Source organism: Oncorhynchus mykiss, chromosome 3, assembly GCF_057628025.1.
Source record: "Oncorhynchus mykiss isolate SJ-2025 chromosome 3, ASM5762802v1, whole genome shotgun sequence".
Classification (NCBI taxonomy): Eukaryota; Metazoa; Chordata; class Actinopteri; order Salmoniformes; family Salmonidae; genus Oncorhynchus; species Oncorhynchus mykiss.
The window spans coordinates 43,999,737-44,012,672 of record NC_143024.1 but is presented as its reverse complement, the minus strand read 5'-3'; the positions used below and the strand labels follow the sequence as shown (position 1 = coordinate 44,012,672).

At 43.2% G+C, this 12,936-nt stretch overlaps 1 protein-coding gene across 1 annotated transcript in view; it reads left to right on the top strand.

Moving 5' to 3' along the window:
- Nucleotides 1-12,936, top strand: part of LOC110518696 (R-spondin-2) — an 82,988-nt gene that overhangs the window by 44,830 nt on the left and 25,222 nt on the right. The window contains exons 4-5 of the mRNA XM_021596144.3: nt 7,308-7,451; nt 7,840-8,028. Of these exons, the coding sequence (XP_021451819.2) occupies nt 7,308-7,451; nt 7,840-8,028 (333 nt within the window). The remainder of the gene's footprint in view (nt 1-7,307; nt 7,452-7,839; nt 8,029-12,936) is intronic.

The following is a 12,936-nucleotide window of genomic DNA, read 5'->3' as shown; positions in this document are numbered from 1 at the left end:
TTTTGACCATTTTTAATTGAAAACAATCACAGTACAGTACTTAATTGTTACCCAGAAATGATTTGATATTGAGTTAAAAACTGAGAAACAAGGCTAAGAGGAGATCATGTGTTTTAAGCCTCAATAAGAACATTGAGCCTTCCTTTCATCAGATTCCTGCCAGATCTGATCACCTCATTATTTCTTATTAGTCTCCCAGAGGCACCTAGACGAGACATTGGAGGTGGCACAGAGGTTAATCCCAAAGAGGACTATAACCTGCTCCTATGCATCTGAGGGCCATAGGCCCCTGGGGGCCTTGTCTGGCGCTCTCCTTTGGGCCCCTGGCCACCGCAGAGGCAGACAAGCAGCCGGGCAGATGCAGCTCACTGTGGGAACGTCCCTCATATCCACCCAACTCTGACCCCAGACATACATACATACATACATACATACATACATACTTATTTTAAGAATGTGAAATGTCAGAATAATAGTAGAGAATGATTTATTTAAGCTTTTATTTCTTTCATCACATCCCAGTGGGTCAGACGTTTACATACACTCAATTAGTATTTGGTAGCATTGCCTTTAAAATTGTTTAACTTGGGTCAAATGTTTCGGGTAGCCGTCCACAAGCTTCCCACAATAAGTTGGGTTAATTTTGTCCCATTCCTCCTGACAGAGCTGGTGTAACTGAGTCGGGTTTGTAGGCCTCCTTGCTCGCACATGCTTTTTCAGTTCTGCCCACATATTTTCTATGGAATTGAGGTCAGGGCTTTGTGATGGCCACTACAATACCTTGACTTTGTTGTTCTTAAGCCATTTTGCCACAACTTTGGAAGTATGCTTGGGGTCATTGTCCATTTGGAAGACCCATTTTTGAGCAAGCTTTAACTTCCTGACTGATGTCTTGAGATGTTGCTTCAATATATCCACATAATTTTCCTGCCTCATGATGCCATCTATTTTGGGAAGTGCACCAGTCGCTCCTGCAGCAAAGCACCCCCACAACATGATGCTGCCACCCCCGTGCTTCACGGTTGGGATGGTGTTCTTTGGCTTGCAAGCCTCCCCCTTTTACCTCCAAACATAACGATGGTCATTATAGCCAAACCGTTCTATTTTTGTTTCATCAGACCAGAGGACATTTCTCCAAAAAGTAACATCTTTGTCCCAATGTGGAGTTGTAAACGTTTTTTGAGCAGTGGCTTCTTCCTTGCTGAGCGGCCTTTCAGGTTATGTCGATATAGGACTCGTTTTACTGTGGATATAGATACTTTTGTACCTATTTTCCCCCTGCATCTTCACAAGGTCCTTTGCTGTTGTTCTGGGATCGATTTGCACTTTTTGCACTAAAGTACGCTCATCTCTAGGAGACAGAACGCGTCTCCTTCCTGAGTGGTATGACGGCTGCGTGGTCCCATGGTTTTTATACTTGTGTACTATTGTTTGTACAGATGAATGTGGTACCTCCAGGCGTTTGGAAATTGCTCCCAAGGATGAACCAGACTTGTTTGATTTCTTTTGATTTTCCCATGATGTCAAGCAAAGAGGCACTGAGCTTGAAGGTAGGCCTTGAAATACATCCACAGGTACACCTCCAATTGACTCATGATGTCAATTAGCCTATCAGAAGCTTCTAAAGCCATGACATCATTTTCTGGAATTTTCCAAGCCATTTAAAGGCATAGTCAACTTAGTGTATGTTAACTTCTGACCCACTGCAATTGTGATACAGTGAGTTATAAGTGAAATCATCTGTCTGTAAACAATTGTTGGAAAAATGACTTGTGTAATGCACAAAATAGATGTCCTAACCGACTTGCCAAAACTATTGTTTGTTAGCAAGAAATTTGTGGAGTGGTTGAAAAACAAGTTTTAATGACTCCAGCCTAAGTGTATGTAAACTTCCGATTTCCACTGTATTATGCATATGTCATATATCTGTAAAGGAATGCTGTATCTTATTTGATTATATCTGATAAGGAGTAGGACAGGAATCGCTACCACCGGTGTTTGCTAATAAATTTCACTATAAGCTTGTTTTTTGACTTCTATATTGTAAGATGAACTTCAATGTTGTGGCACTCGTTAGTCGTGTGTGTTTCGGTGTACCAGCGTCTCCATTCCTGTTTGTTGTCAGTAACAGCAGGTTGCGCAACATGCCGGTGCTTGAGAGTGTAGTAGTGCCAGATGTTATTTTTTTCTTTTACTTCTTCTTCTTCAGAAAGAAAAAGACTTCGGTGATGACAGGCCTGGGAAGGCTTGTGTTTGAGGGGTAAAGAGGAGCGCTGCTTTCCAATTTGCTCCTTTGATTTATTGGCTGTTGGGTCCCTGTCTTGGGCCTGACGTGTATTGACACCGAGCCCCACCAATATCTAATTTCAGCGGGAACGAAGAGGAGAGGAGAGAGGGATGAGAGCTATAAAAAAATGTTTAAAAAGTAGGGAGGAGGGAAAGGAGAGCGAGTGCATCCTGCATTTGTGTGGGCCTCTGCTTTACCTCCTCTGTTTCACTCATTCCATGCCAAAATCTCTACAGCACTGCGGAACTCTGTTGGCTCAGTGTGTTTATCAAGCAAGGGATAAGCAAGTGTGTGTGTGATATGTTGGACCATGGATGAGATGGTGAGAAGGCAGAAATGTCTATATTGTAAATGTTGGCTGCCTTCGATGTGTCGTTTGTTTTGTTCTGTCTAGGTTGTCTTCAATTGGTACCAAACGGAATAAAACTATTTGTACTTGTCCAGTGTAGGGCAATTCCACTGTAACAGAGTGATGCCGAGACTCAGATTTTTCACTTTATGATGTACAGTATATCCAACAAAAAAACAATGATTGCCAAGTTAAACACACAGAATGACGGTTTGTGCTGTTTGTGGCTCCGTTCTGTTACCAAACTTTGCATCAGCGCTGTTCTTCAAGTAAATGTGTTTTTGCAAAATGTTCAGTGGAAGGTTCTAATCGTTGTCCCTTAGGCATAGAGTTCTATTGTCTGTATAACTTTTCATTCATTGGTTTTTGTTGGATATGCATTTTTAAAGTAAAAAAAAACAGAGTCTCACTATCACTCTGTTACTGCGGAATTGCCTTACAGTGTGCCCTAATGAACAAGATCCAGGGGTGCAGTGAGGTCTTACAGGCTGCCTCAGACCACCTCTTGAATTGGAGAGTGACTGTTGTATGCCTCCATATGCCACATCCGTTCCAGTAGCACTGGATTTACACGGTTCCTACCCCAACATCCCGTTTCTGCAAATCCCAGCTGGTTGTCACATATGGTTGTCACCTCCGGAGAGTTTCTCTCTTTTCCTTTGGATAAAAGCTTATATTAAATGCCATTATATTGCCCTAGGGTGCTTTTACCATTAGATAATTTAGGCTGTAGCTGATTTTATTCATGTCCCAAATATGAAACATTTTTTTTGTAACTTTTTCCCCCATTTTTTTCTCTTCACGTACATACATTTGACATATTACATACTACAGACATGGTACGTATATGTATATGTATACGTATGTATGTATACATACAGTACATATATGTGGCGGCAGGGTAGCCTAGTGGTTAGAGCGTTGGACTAGTAACTGAAAGGTTGCAAGTTCAAATCCCCGAGCTGACAAGATACAAATCTGTCGTTCTGCCCCTGAACAGGCAGTTAACCCACTGTTCCTAGTTAAATAAAAGGTAAAAAAAATATATACATACATGCATGGATACATACACACACACATATGTATGTGTATATATACAGTTGAAGTCAGTTGAAGTTTACATACACTTAGGTTGGAGTCATTAAAACTCTTTTTTTCAACCACTCCACAAATTTCTTGCTAACAAACTATAGTTTTGGCAAGTTGGTTAGGACATCTCCTTTGTGCATAACACAAGTAATTTTTCCCAACTATTGTTTACAGACCGATTATTTCACTTATAATTCACTGTATCACAATTCCAGTGGGTCAGCAGTTTACATACACTAAGTTGACTGTGCCTTTAAACAGCTTGGAAAATTCCAGAAAATTAGCTTTAGAAGCTTCTGATAGGCTAATTGACAATTGGAGGTGTACCTATGGCTATATTTCAAGGCCTACCTTCAAACTCAGTACCTCATTGCTTGACATCATGGGGAAATCCAAAGAAGTCAGCCAAGACCTCAGAAAAAAAATTGTAGACCTCCACAAGTCTGGTTCATCCTTGGGAGCAATTTCCAAACGCCTGACGGTACCACGACCATCTGTACAAACAATAGTACGCAAGTATTAACACCATTGGACCACGAGCCCTCATACCGCTCAGGAAGGAGACGCATTCTGTCTCCTAGAGATGAATGTACTTTGGTGCGAAAAGTGCAATCAATCCCAGAACAACAGCAAAGGACCTTGTGAAGATGCTGGAGGAAACAGGCACAAAGGTATCTATATCCACAGTAAAACGAGTCCTATATCGACATAACCTGAAAAGCTGCTCAGCAAGGAAGACGCCACTGCTCCAAAACTGCCATAAGAAAGCCAGACTATGGTTTGCAACTGCACATGGGGACAAAGATGGTACTTTTTGAAGAAATGTCCTCTGGTTTGATGAAACAAAAATAGAACTGTTTGGCCATAATGATCATTGTTATGTTTGGAGGATAAAGGGGGAGGCTTGCAAGCCGAAGAACACCATCCCAACCATGAAGCATGGGGGTGGCAGCATCATGTTGTGGGGGTGCTTTGCTGCAGGAGGGACTGGTGCACTTCACAAAATAGATGGCATTATGAGTGAGGAAAATTATGTGGATATATTGAAGCAACATCTTAAGACATCAGTCAGGAAGTTGAAGCTTGCTCGCAAATGGGTCTTCCAAATGGACAATGACCCCAAGCATACTTCCAAAGTTGTGGCAAAATGGCTTAAGGACAACAAAGTCGGTATTGGAGTGGCCATCACAAAGCCCTGACCTCAATCCTATAGAAAATTTGTGGGCAGAACTGAAAAAACGTGTGCGAGTAAGGAGGCCTACAAACCAAAATTTCACCCAACTTTTTCTGGGAAGCTTGTGGAAGGCCACCCTAAATGTTTGACCCAAGTTAAACAATTGAATGGCAATGCTACCAAGTACTAATTGAGTGTATGTAAACCTCTGACCCACTGGGAATGTGATGAAAGAAATAAAAGCTGAAATAAATAATTTTCTCTACGATTATTCTGACATTTCAAATTCTTAAAAATAAAGGGAATTTTTACTCTGATTAAATGTTGGGAATTGTAAAAAATTGACTTTAAATGTATTTGATAAAGGTGTATGTAAACTTCCAACTTCAACTGTGTGTGTATATATATAAAAAAACATTGAAACTCAAGATAGGCCTACAGCAGGCCTATACATATCGCGTCAGGAACATCATCCATTAAACTTTGATGAGGGTGATAATCAAGCATTATGCCAATGACCAGCCAGAGAACCAGCTGTATCTAGGTAAAGAATCAAGAACGGTGTGGAGGCTGGTATTCGAACATCTTGTCCTCCTGTCATCTTTTCAGAAGGTAGGCAACAGGGGCGACAGCGCGATGGGTGTGTCCCCAACCAACTCTGATGTGTGTGTGTGTGTGTGTGTGTGTATATAATTATGTGCGTGTGTGTGTATGGTTGTGTGTTTCAATTATGTGTGTGTATACGTGTGTATGTTTGTGTGTGTACATGACGTGACGTGTGTATATGTGCGTACTTGTGTACTTATGTGTGTGTTTGCGGCGGGTTTGTTTAGGCTGGTCAGGGTTGGAAAAGCGTGAGAGTCAGAGTGAGTGGGTAGAGGCCATACTTAGGGGTTCAAAGTGAAAAGGGGAGGGACCTCTGTCGTTGCGGAGGAATGCAGAGGAGGCCCGATGGTTAGCTGGAGATGGTGTAATTAAGGGGCGTGATTGTGAGAACCTTCTCCGGGCCCGCAATAGGGTCCTAGATAAGAGTTTTGGGCCTTGTACTCTATATCTGTTACATGTGGATAATTACTTCGACACACAATCACACACTCACATGCACACATGGTGACTCTCCGGGAGACACAGAGAAGACCAGATGTCACCACCATACCTGAGAAAGTCTAGTAGAGCGAGTGATAGAGATGACTGCTGCTAGTTCGCTAGCCTATAGGTCAGTGGAGGCTGGTGGGAGGAGGAGGATGGGCTCATTGTCATGGCTGAAATGGAATTAGTGGAACAGAGTCAAACATGTGGTTTCTATAAGTTTGATATGCTTGATACATTCCATTTATTCCATTCCAGCCATGACAATAAGCCCATCCTCCTATAGGTCCTCCCACCGGCCTCCTCTGATATAGATTGGGGTTAGCCAACCAATCAGACGACTTAGGGATTCTGAGGAGTGTCATAAATTAGACAGCTCGGGTGAGGGCTTCCTTTTAATCATGCAGCCCAGTGCGTCGCCCCATCGGTGCGGCTCGTGTAATTTGGGCCCCTGCCTGAACGTGCTAATTGCAGAGTAAAAGGCTTGATGACTCACCGCACAGTGCTGCGTTTCAGCCCGGCAGGGTGGGGCGTGGGACGATAAGTGTGGCGTTGTGTTTCTCACCAAAGACATCAGTGTTGGTTAGTTCGTTTGGCAGGGGCTGGCAATCTTTTTGTTCCCCAACCCAAACTAACACAAAACCGAGGATTCTATCGCAGCTGTATGCCATCTTCCTAATCACCAAAAGTTCATTCTTACCCCCACCAATGACGCAATGTCTGATAACACTAAGCTTAGAATAAGCCATATCAAACATACATTGGAAGCATGGGTAACACTAACTTGCTTTAAAAACATATTTAAAACCAAAACGAAATAGAATCCACCCACCAAAACAAAATGGATTCCCTCAAACCCATTCATGGCTAGGACAAGAGAACCAGGCCCAGACCTCTGTGTTGTCTCCAGACTGTCGGATGTCAGGCTAGTGATCTGTTTTCCTGCCTGTGTTGAAAGGGGTCACAGTGAGGTAATGTTTCACTAACTTTGCTGTTGTTATTTCACAGTTCGCACTCTTCACCCGCTCACACTGAAAACCGAGTGTGCTGAAATACAGCACAGCCCTGGAGATATATGATTATATGATTCACAGGACATCAACACAGAGGCTTTCTTTTGGAGGGGGGCAGTAATCCTTTCAAGAACTCCATCTCCTTCCCCAAACCCCCTTAGTCTTCTATCAACTCCAGATGGTATGAGTGTATACTGTACTGTACCGCTGCCTAGTCCTGGCCTTGCCGAGACCTCTTCTCTCCTCTCTTCACTTCCCCTCCTCTCCCCGCGTCGCCTCATCTCTTCTCCTCTTCCCTCCCCACAGGGTGCAGGATAGATAACTGTGAGTCCTGCTTCAGTAAAGACTTCTGCACCAAGTGCAAGGCAGAGTTTTACCTGCACAAAGGGCGCTGCTCCGAGAAGTGCCCCGAGGGCTTTGCGCCCCTGGAGGACACCATGGAGTGTGGAGGTAAGACGGGAAACAGCAAAGACATGTGTGTGTCTCCGTATTCCCTATGTAGTGCACTACTGGGCTCGGGTCCAAAGTAGTGCACTATATAGGGAATAGGGTGTCTTTTTGGAGTAATTCATACTCTGTTGAAATGTGGAAAGTCGACAATGTGGATCACATTGAGGCAGGATCTCCTAGAACTTATGGTTTTACCCAACAGTCTTTTACCTTGTAACCTCTAGTATATGTTTTTGAATGAAACAGTAGAAGGATGGAAAGGACCACACACCAGGAGGTAATGGCCTTCCTAGTCTTTTCACTATGTACTGTAGGGAACCTTGATTTGGACCCTCCATCGAGTCTCCCTGGCGCTACCCTTTAGTGACTCATGTCTCTCCCCACGCAGAAGGCTGCGAGGTGGGCCAGTGGAGCGAGTGGGGGTCCTGCACCAGGAGAAACAAAACCTGCGGCTTCAAGTGGGGTCTGGAAACCCGGACGCGGCACATCGTGAAGAAGCCGCCCAAGGACACTATACCCTGCCCCACTATCGCCGAGTCCAAGAGATGCAAAATGGCCATTAGGCACTGCAGGAGAGGTAAGACATAACGCCATATGGGCAGACAGCTGTTTGGGTGGGTAGATGGATAATGTGTGTGTGTGTGTGTGTGTGTGTGTGTGTGTGTGTGTGTGTGTGTGTGTGCGTGCGTGCGTGCGTGTGTGTGTGTTCGCGTCTGTGTCATCCATCTCTATCTTTAGGGTGTTTTTGGTCTGTGGTGTGTCTGTCATGTGCAAGTCTAGCCTCTCCTCAAGGATCATAGTGCTTTAGAGCAGCGGTGTCAAACTCATTCCGTGGAGGGCCTAGTGTCTGCAGGGATTTTCTTTTTTCCCTTTCATTTAAGGCCTAGATAACCAGGTATGGGGAGTTCTTTACTAATTAGTGACCTTAATTCATCAATCAAGTACACGGGAGGAGCGAAAACCTGCAGACACTCGACCCTCCGTGGAATGAGTTTGACACCTGTGTTTTAGAGACTTGTATCTAGGGTAAGGGGCCAGAACTCCCTCTTGGGAGAAACCATTTCCCCTCTCTGGTCTCAGAGTCCCACCAGGTATGTCTGCTGCTCTAGCCCACATTAACCCTGTGTGTCCCTCAAACACAAACCCACCACGTTCTGCCTTTTTTTTAACCTTTTGGTTTTTAGGTGCACAGTGGCGTTTTCATGCACGAAATATCAGTATTTTTCCATGGCCGCCCCATTCAAGCCAGCTCACCAGGTTTTTCTGGGTATATTTCTCTCTCTCTTTTCAGTGGAATTCTTCAAAGTATGAACTGCAGGTTTCCTCAATGGCACTCTCTGTTTTCTCCCGTCCATTTGAAAGTTATTTGCGGGTACGCACAGCATGTACGTTGACCATTAAATGAGAAGTCAGATCTGGAAATATTTTTTGTGTAAATACAGCTAGGAAAATATTTTTTCTGAAGGTATTCAGTTCTTCACAGATGATCCAAACACACCATTTAGAGCGGTGGCCTCGTTCAAGTGTGCTTATTGACGAGGTGATGACAGAAAAGTTGCCCCTCACTCAAATATGTCCCTAACTCCAGTCAATGTGATTTCGGATTAGGATGTGCTGTGTATACGCTTCCTTAGGCAAAACAAGGAGATAAAGGAGTTATAGGGACAGAACGGCAGATTGGGTTCAAGCCTCCCGGAAAATGATGAAAGAGAACATTGTTCAAAAAAAGCAGGAAAATATCCTACTCTCTCCAGGATCTTCCTCCATTTTTGGTATTGCATGTTAAATCCGAGTACCATTTAGTGAGGTGGTGAGAGAGTAAATAAACTTGAAATAAATCATGATTGAGCAATATTGAAGCAGGCAGTGCTTTCTGGCTTGGAAACTGTCCCACTTGGCAGTTTTTTGACTCTAGCTGGGCCATGTGCATGGAACCAACGTTGAAATTACGTTGAATTAACTGTGCCCAGTGAAACTGGCGTGGAAACATTGAAATGATGCATAAACAACATTGATTCAAATAATGTGTGCCCATTGGGGTGATTATGTGTTCCTATCCCCTGTTCTGTTTTTTTCTTTAGGAATTTCTCTCCCCCTAATTTAGCACTGCTTGCTTGACCTTTTCCAAAGTATTTTATGGTCGTCTTTAATTAAAACCTGCCATTGTTGGGCCTGTGTTACTGGCATCAATTATCTAGTATGAGGTCAGTGATGGGGAGTTATTGTGAAAAGTCTCAATTGAATGCATAGCAAAGCTATTTTTCTGCTAGCCTGTAGAAACCAAGTGATGGGGGCCTCTAACGTCAACCTTGCTTATCACTCCTGTCTCATGGTTGATACGGTCACCTATTAGTGTCTTCACCCCATTCAATGTTTCTGGGAATGGTCCATGTCTTCAATTGAGTTGTGTAGTTAAAGTTGTCTGTAGTCGTTGCTGTGTGCTCTTTTTGGTTACAAGAATGGCAGAGGTGGCTCGTATCATAAAGTTGAGTTTTGTACTTAAACAAAACTGTTAACTCCCCGACCCTCAAGCCGCTCAAGTGGTAGTGAAAAATCCTATCCCCCAAAACTAAGCCTGTGAAACGAAAGACTCGTCCATGTCAAGCTGTTTAAATAAATACTATGTAAAATGGAAGCCATTTAAGTCGAGCGGGATAAGGGAATGCCAAGAAAGAAAAGAACAAGAAATCCTCAGGGTTCCACACAGCACAGAGATTCATTTCAGGCAGGCAGCATGGACCCAGTCCCAGTTCCAGACCGACTGACATTGTAAAATAATCACTTCACATAAGTGATAGTGAAGAGTAATCCAATGGGAGGAATGTCTGTTTTTCCCTTTGGTGTGCAGGTGACCAGGAAGTGGTCCAAGCCGGTGGATGAAGATCAAGAGGTTCATGGAAAGGCCTCATTACGCCCGGGTTCATTATTAAATACCTCCCAGTTGACCTTTTAAATTGCAACATATTCAAGGGACTTTGGTCAGTAAGTCCCTCCAATGCAATCTAATACACCATGGCTTTGCTCCGCAATATAACAAATTACGTCTCAAGATGTAAATAGGATTTTTCCCAAGCTATAACCACAATGTATGTTTTTTTTCTTCTAAATATACCTTTACAACAATACAAACCAACAAGAAAATCAGTTAGAGTGTGAACTAGAGTAGAATCCCGAGTGACACGGAGGAAAGGCTGGGTTAAGAAAATATAATTTCTTCCCACTGAACACCAGTATTTGGGATACGTATTGGGTTAGATTGCTATGGATTCAAATGAGACAGGAAATATATACAGTATATAGTCGTGGCCAAAAGTTTTGAGAATGACACAAATATTAATTTCCACAACGTTTGCTGCTTCAGTGTCTTTAGATATTTTTGTCACATGTTACTATGGAATACTGAAGTATATTTACAAGCATTTCATAAGTGTCAAAGGCTTTTATTGACAATTACATGAAGTTGATGCAAAGAGTCAATATTTGCGATGTTGACGCTTCTTTTTCAAGACCTCTGCAATCCACCCTGGCATGCTGTCAATTAACTTCTGGACCACATCCTGACTGATGGCAGGCCATTCTTGCATAATCAATGCTTGGAGTTTGTCAGAATGTGTAGGTTTTTGTTTGTCCACCCACTTCTTAAGCATTGACCACAAGTTCTCAATGGGATTAGGGTCTGGGGAGTTTCCTGGCCATGGACCCAAAATATAGATGTTTTGTTACCCAAGCCACTTAGTTATCATTTTTGCCTTATGGCAAGGTGCTCCATCATGCTGGAAAAGGCATTGTTCATCACCAAACTGTTCCTGGATGGTTGGGAGAAGTTGCTCTCAGAGGATGTGCTGGTACCATTCTTTATTCATGGCTGTGTTCTTAGGCAAAATTGTGAGTGAGCCCACTCCCTTGGCTGACAAGCAACCCCATAAATGAATGGTCTCAAGATGCTTTACTGTTGGGATGACACAGGACTGATGGTAGCGCTCACCTTGTCTTCTCCAGACAAGCTTTTTTTCCAGATGCCCCAAACAATCGGAAAGGGGATACATCAGAGAAAATTACTTTACCCCAGTCCTCAGCAGTCCAATCCCTGTACCTTTTGCAGAATATCAGTCTGTCCCTGATGTTTTTCCTGGAGAGAAGTGGCTTCTTCGCTGCCCTTCTTGACACCAGGCCATCCTCCAAAAGTCTATGCCTCACTGTGCGTGCAGATGCACTCGCACCTGCCTGCTGCCATTCCTGAGCAAGCTCTGTACTGGTGGTGCCCCGATCCCGCAACTGAATCAACTTTAGGAGACGGTCCTGGAGCTTGCTGGACTTTCTTGGGTGCCCTGAAACCTTCTTCACAACAATTGAACCGCTCTCCTTGAAGTTCTTGATGATCCGATAAATGGTTGATTTAGGTGCAATCTTACTGGCAGCAATATCCTTGCCTGTGAAGCTCTTTTTGTGCAAAGCAATGATGACGGCACGTGTTTCCTTGCAGTTAACCATGGTTGACAGAGGAAGAACAATGATTCGAAGCACCACCCTCCTTTTGAAGATTCCAATCTGTTATTCAAACTCAATCAGTATTACTGAGTGATCTCCAGCCTTGTCCTCGTCAACACTCACACCTGTGTTAACGAGAGAATCACTGACATGATGTCAGCTGGTCCTTTTGTGGCAGGGCTGAAATGCAGTGGAAATGTTTTTGGGGGATTCAGTTCATTTGCATGGCAAAGGGGGACTTTGCAATTAATTGCAATTCATCTGATCACTCTTCATAACATTCTGGAATATATGCAAATTGCCATCATACAAATTGAGGCAGCAGACTTTGTGAAAATGTATATTTGTGTCATTCTCAACTTTTGGCAACGACAGTTGAAGTCAGAAGTTTACATACACTTATGTTGGAGTCATTAAAACTATTTTTTCTTATCAACAAACTCTAGTTTTTGCAAGTTGGTTAGGACATTTACTACGTGCATGACACATGTCATTTTTACAAACATTGTTTACAGACAGATTATTTCACTTATTATTCACTGTATCACAATTCCAGTGGGTCAGAGGTTTACATACACTAAGCCTTTAAACAGCTTGGAAAATTCCAGAAAATGATGTCATGACTTTAGAAGCTTCTGATAGGCTAATTGACATAATTTGAGTCAATAGGAGGTGTACCTGTGGATATATTTCAAGGCCTACTTTCAAACTCAGTGCCTCTTTGCTTGACGTCATGGGAAAATCAAAAGAAATCAGCCAAGACCTCGGAAAAAACATTGTAGACCTCCACAAGTCTGGTTCATCCTTGGGAGCAATTTCCAAACGTCTGAATGTATCACGTCCATCTGTACAAACAATAGTACGCAAGTATAAACACCATGGGACCACGCAGCCATCATACCGCTCAGGAGGGAGATGTGTTCTGTCTCCTAGAGATGAACGTTCTTTGGTGTGAAACGTGCAAATCAATCCCAGAACAACAGCAAAGGACCTTGTG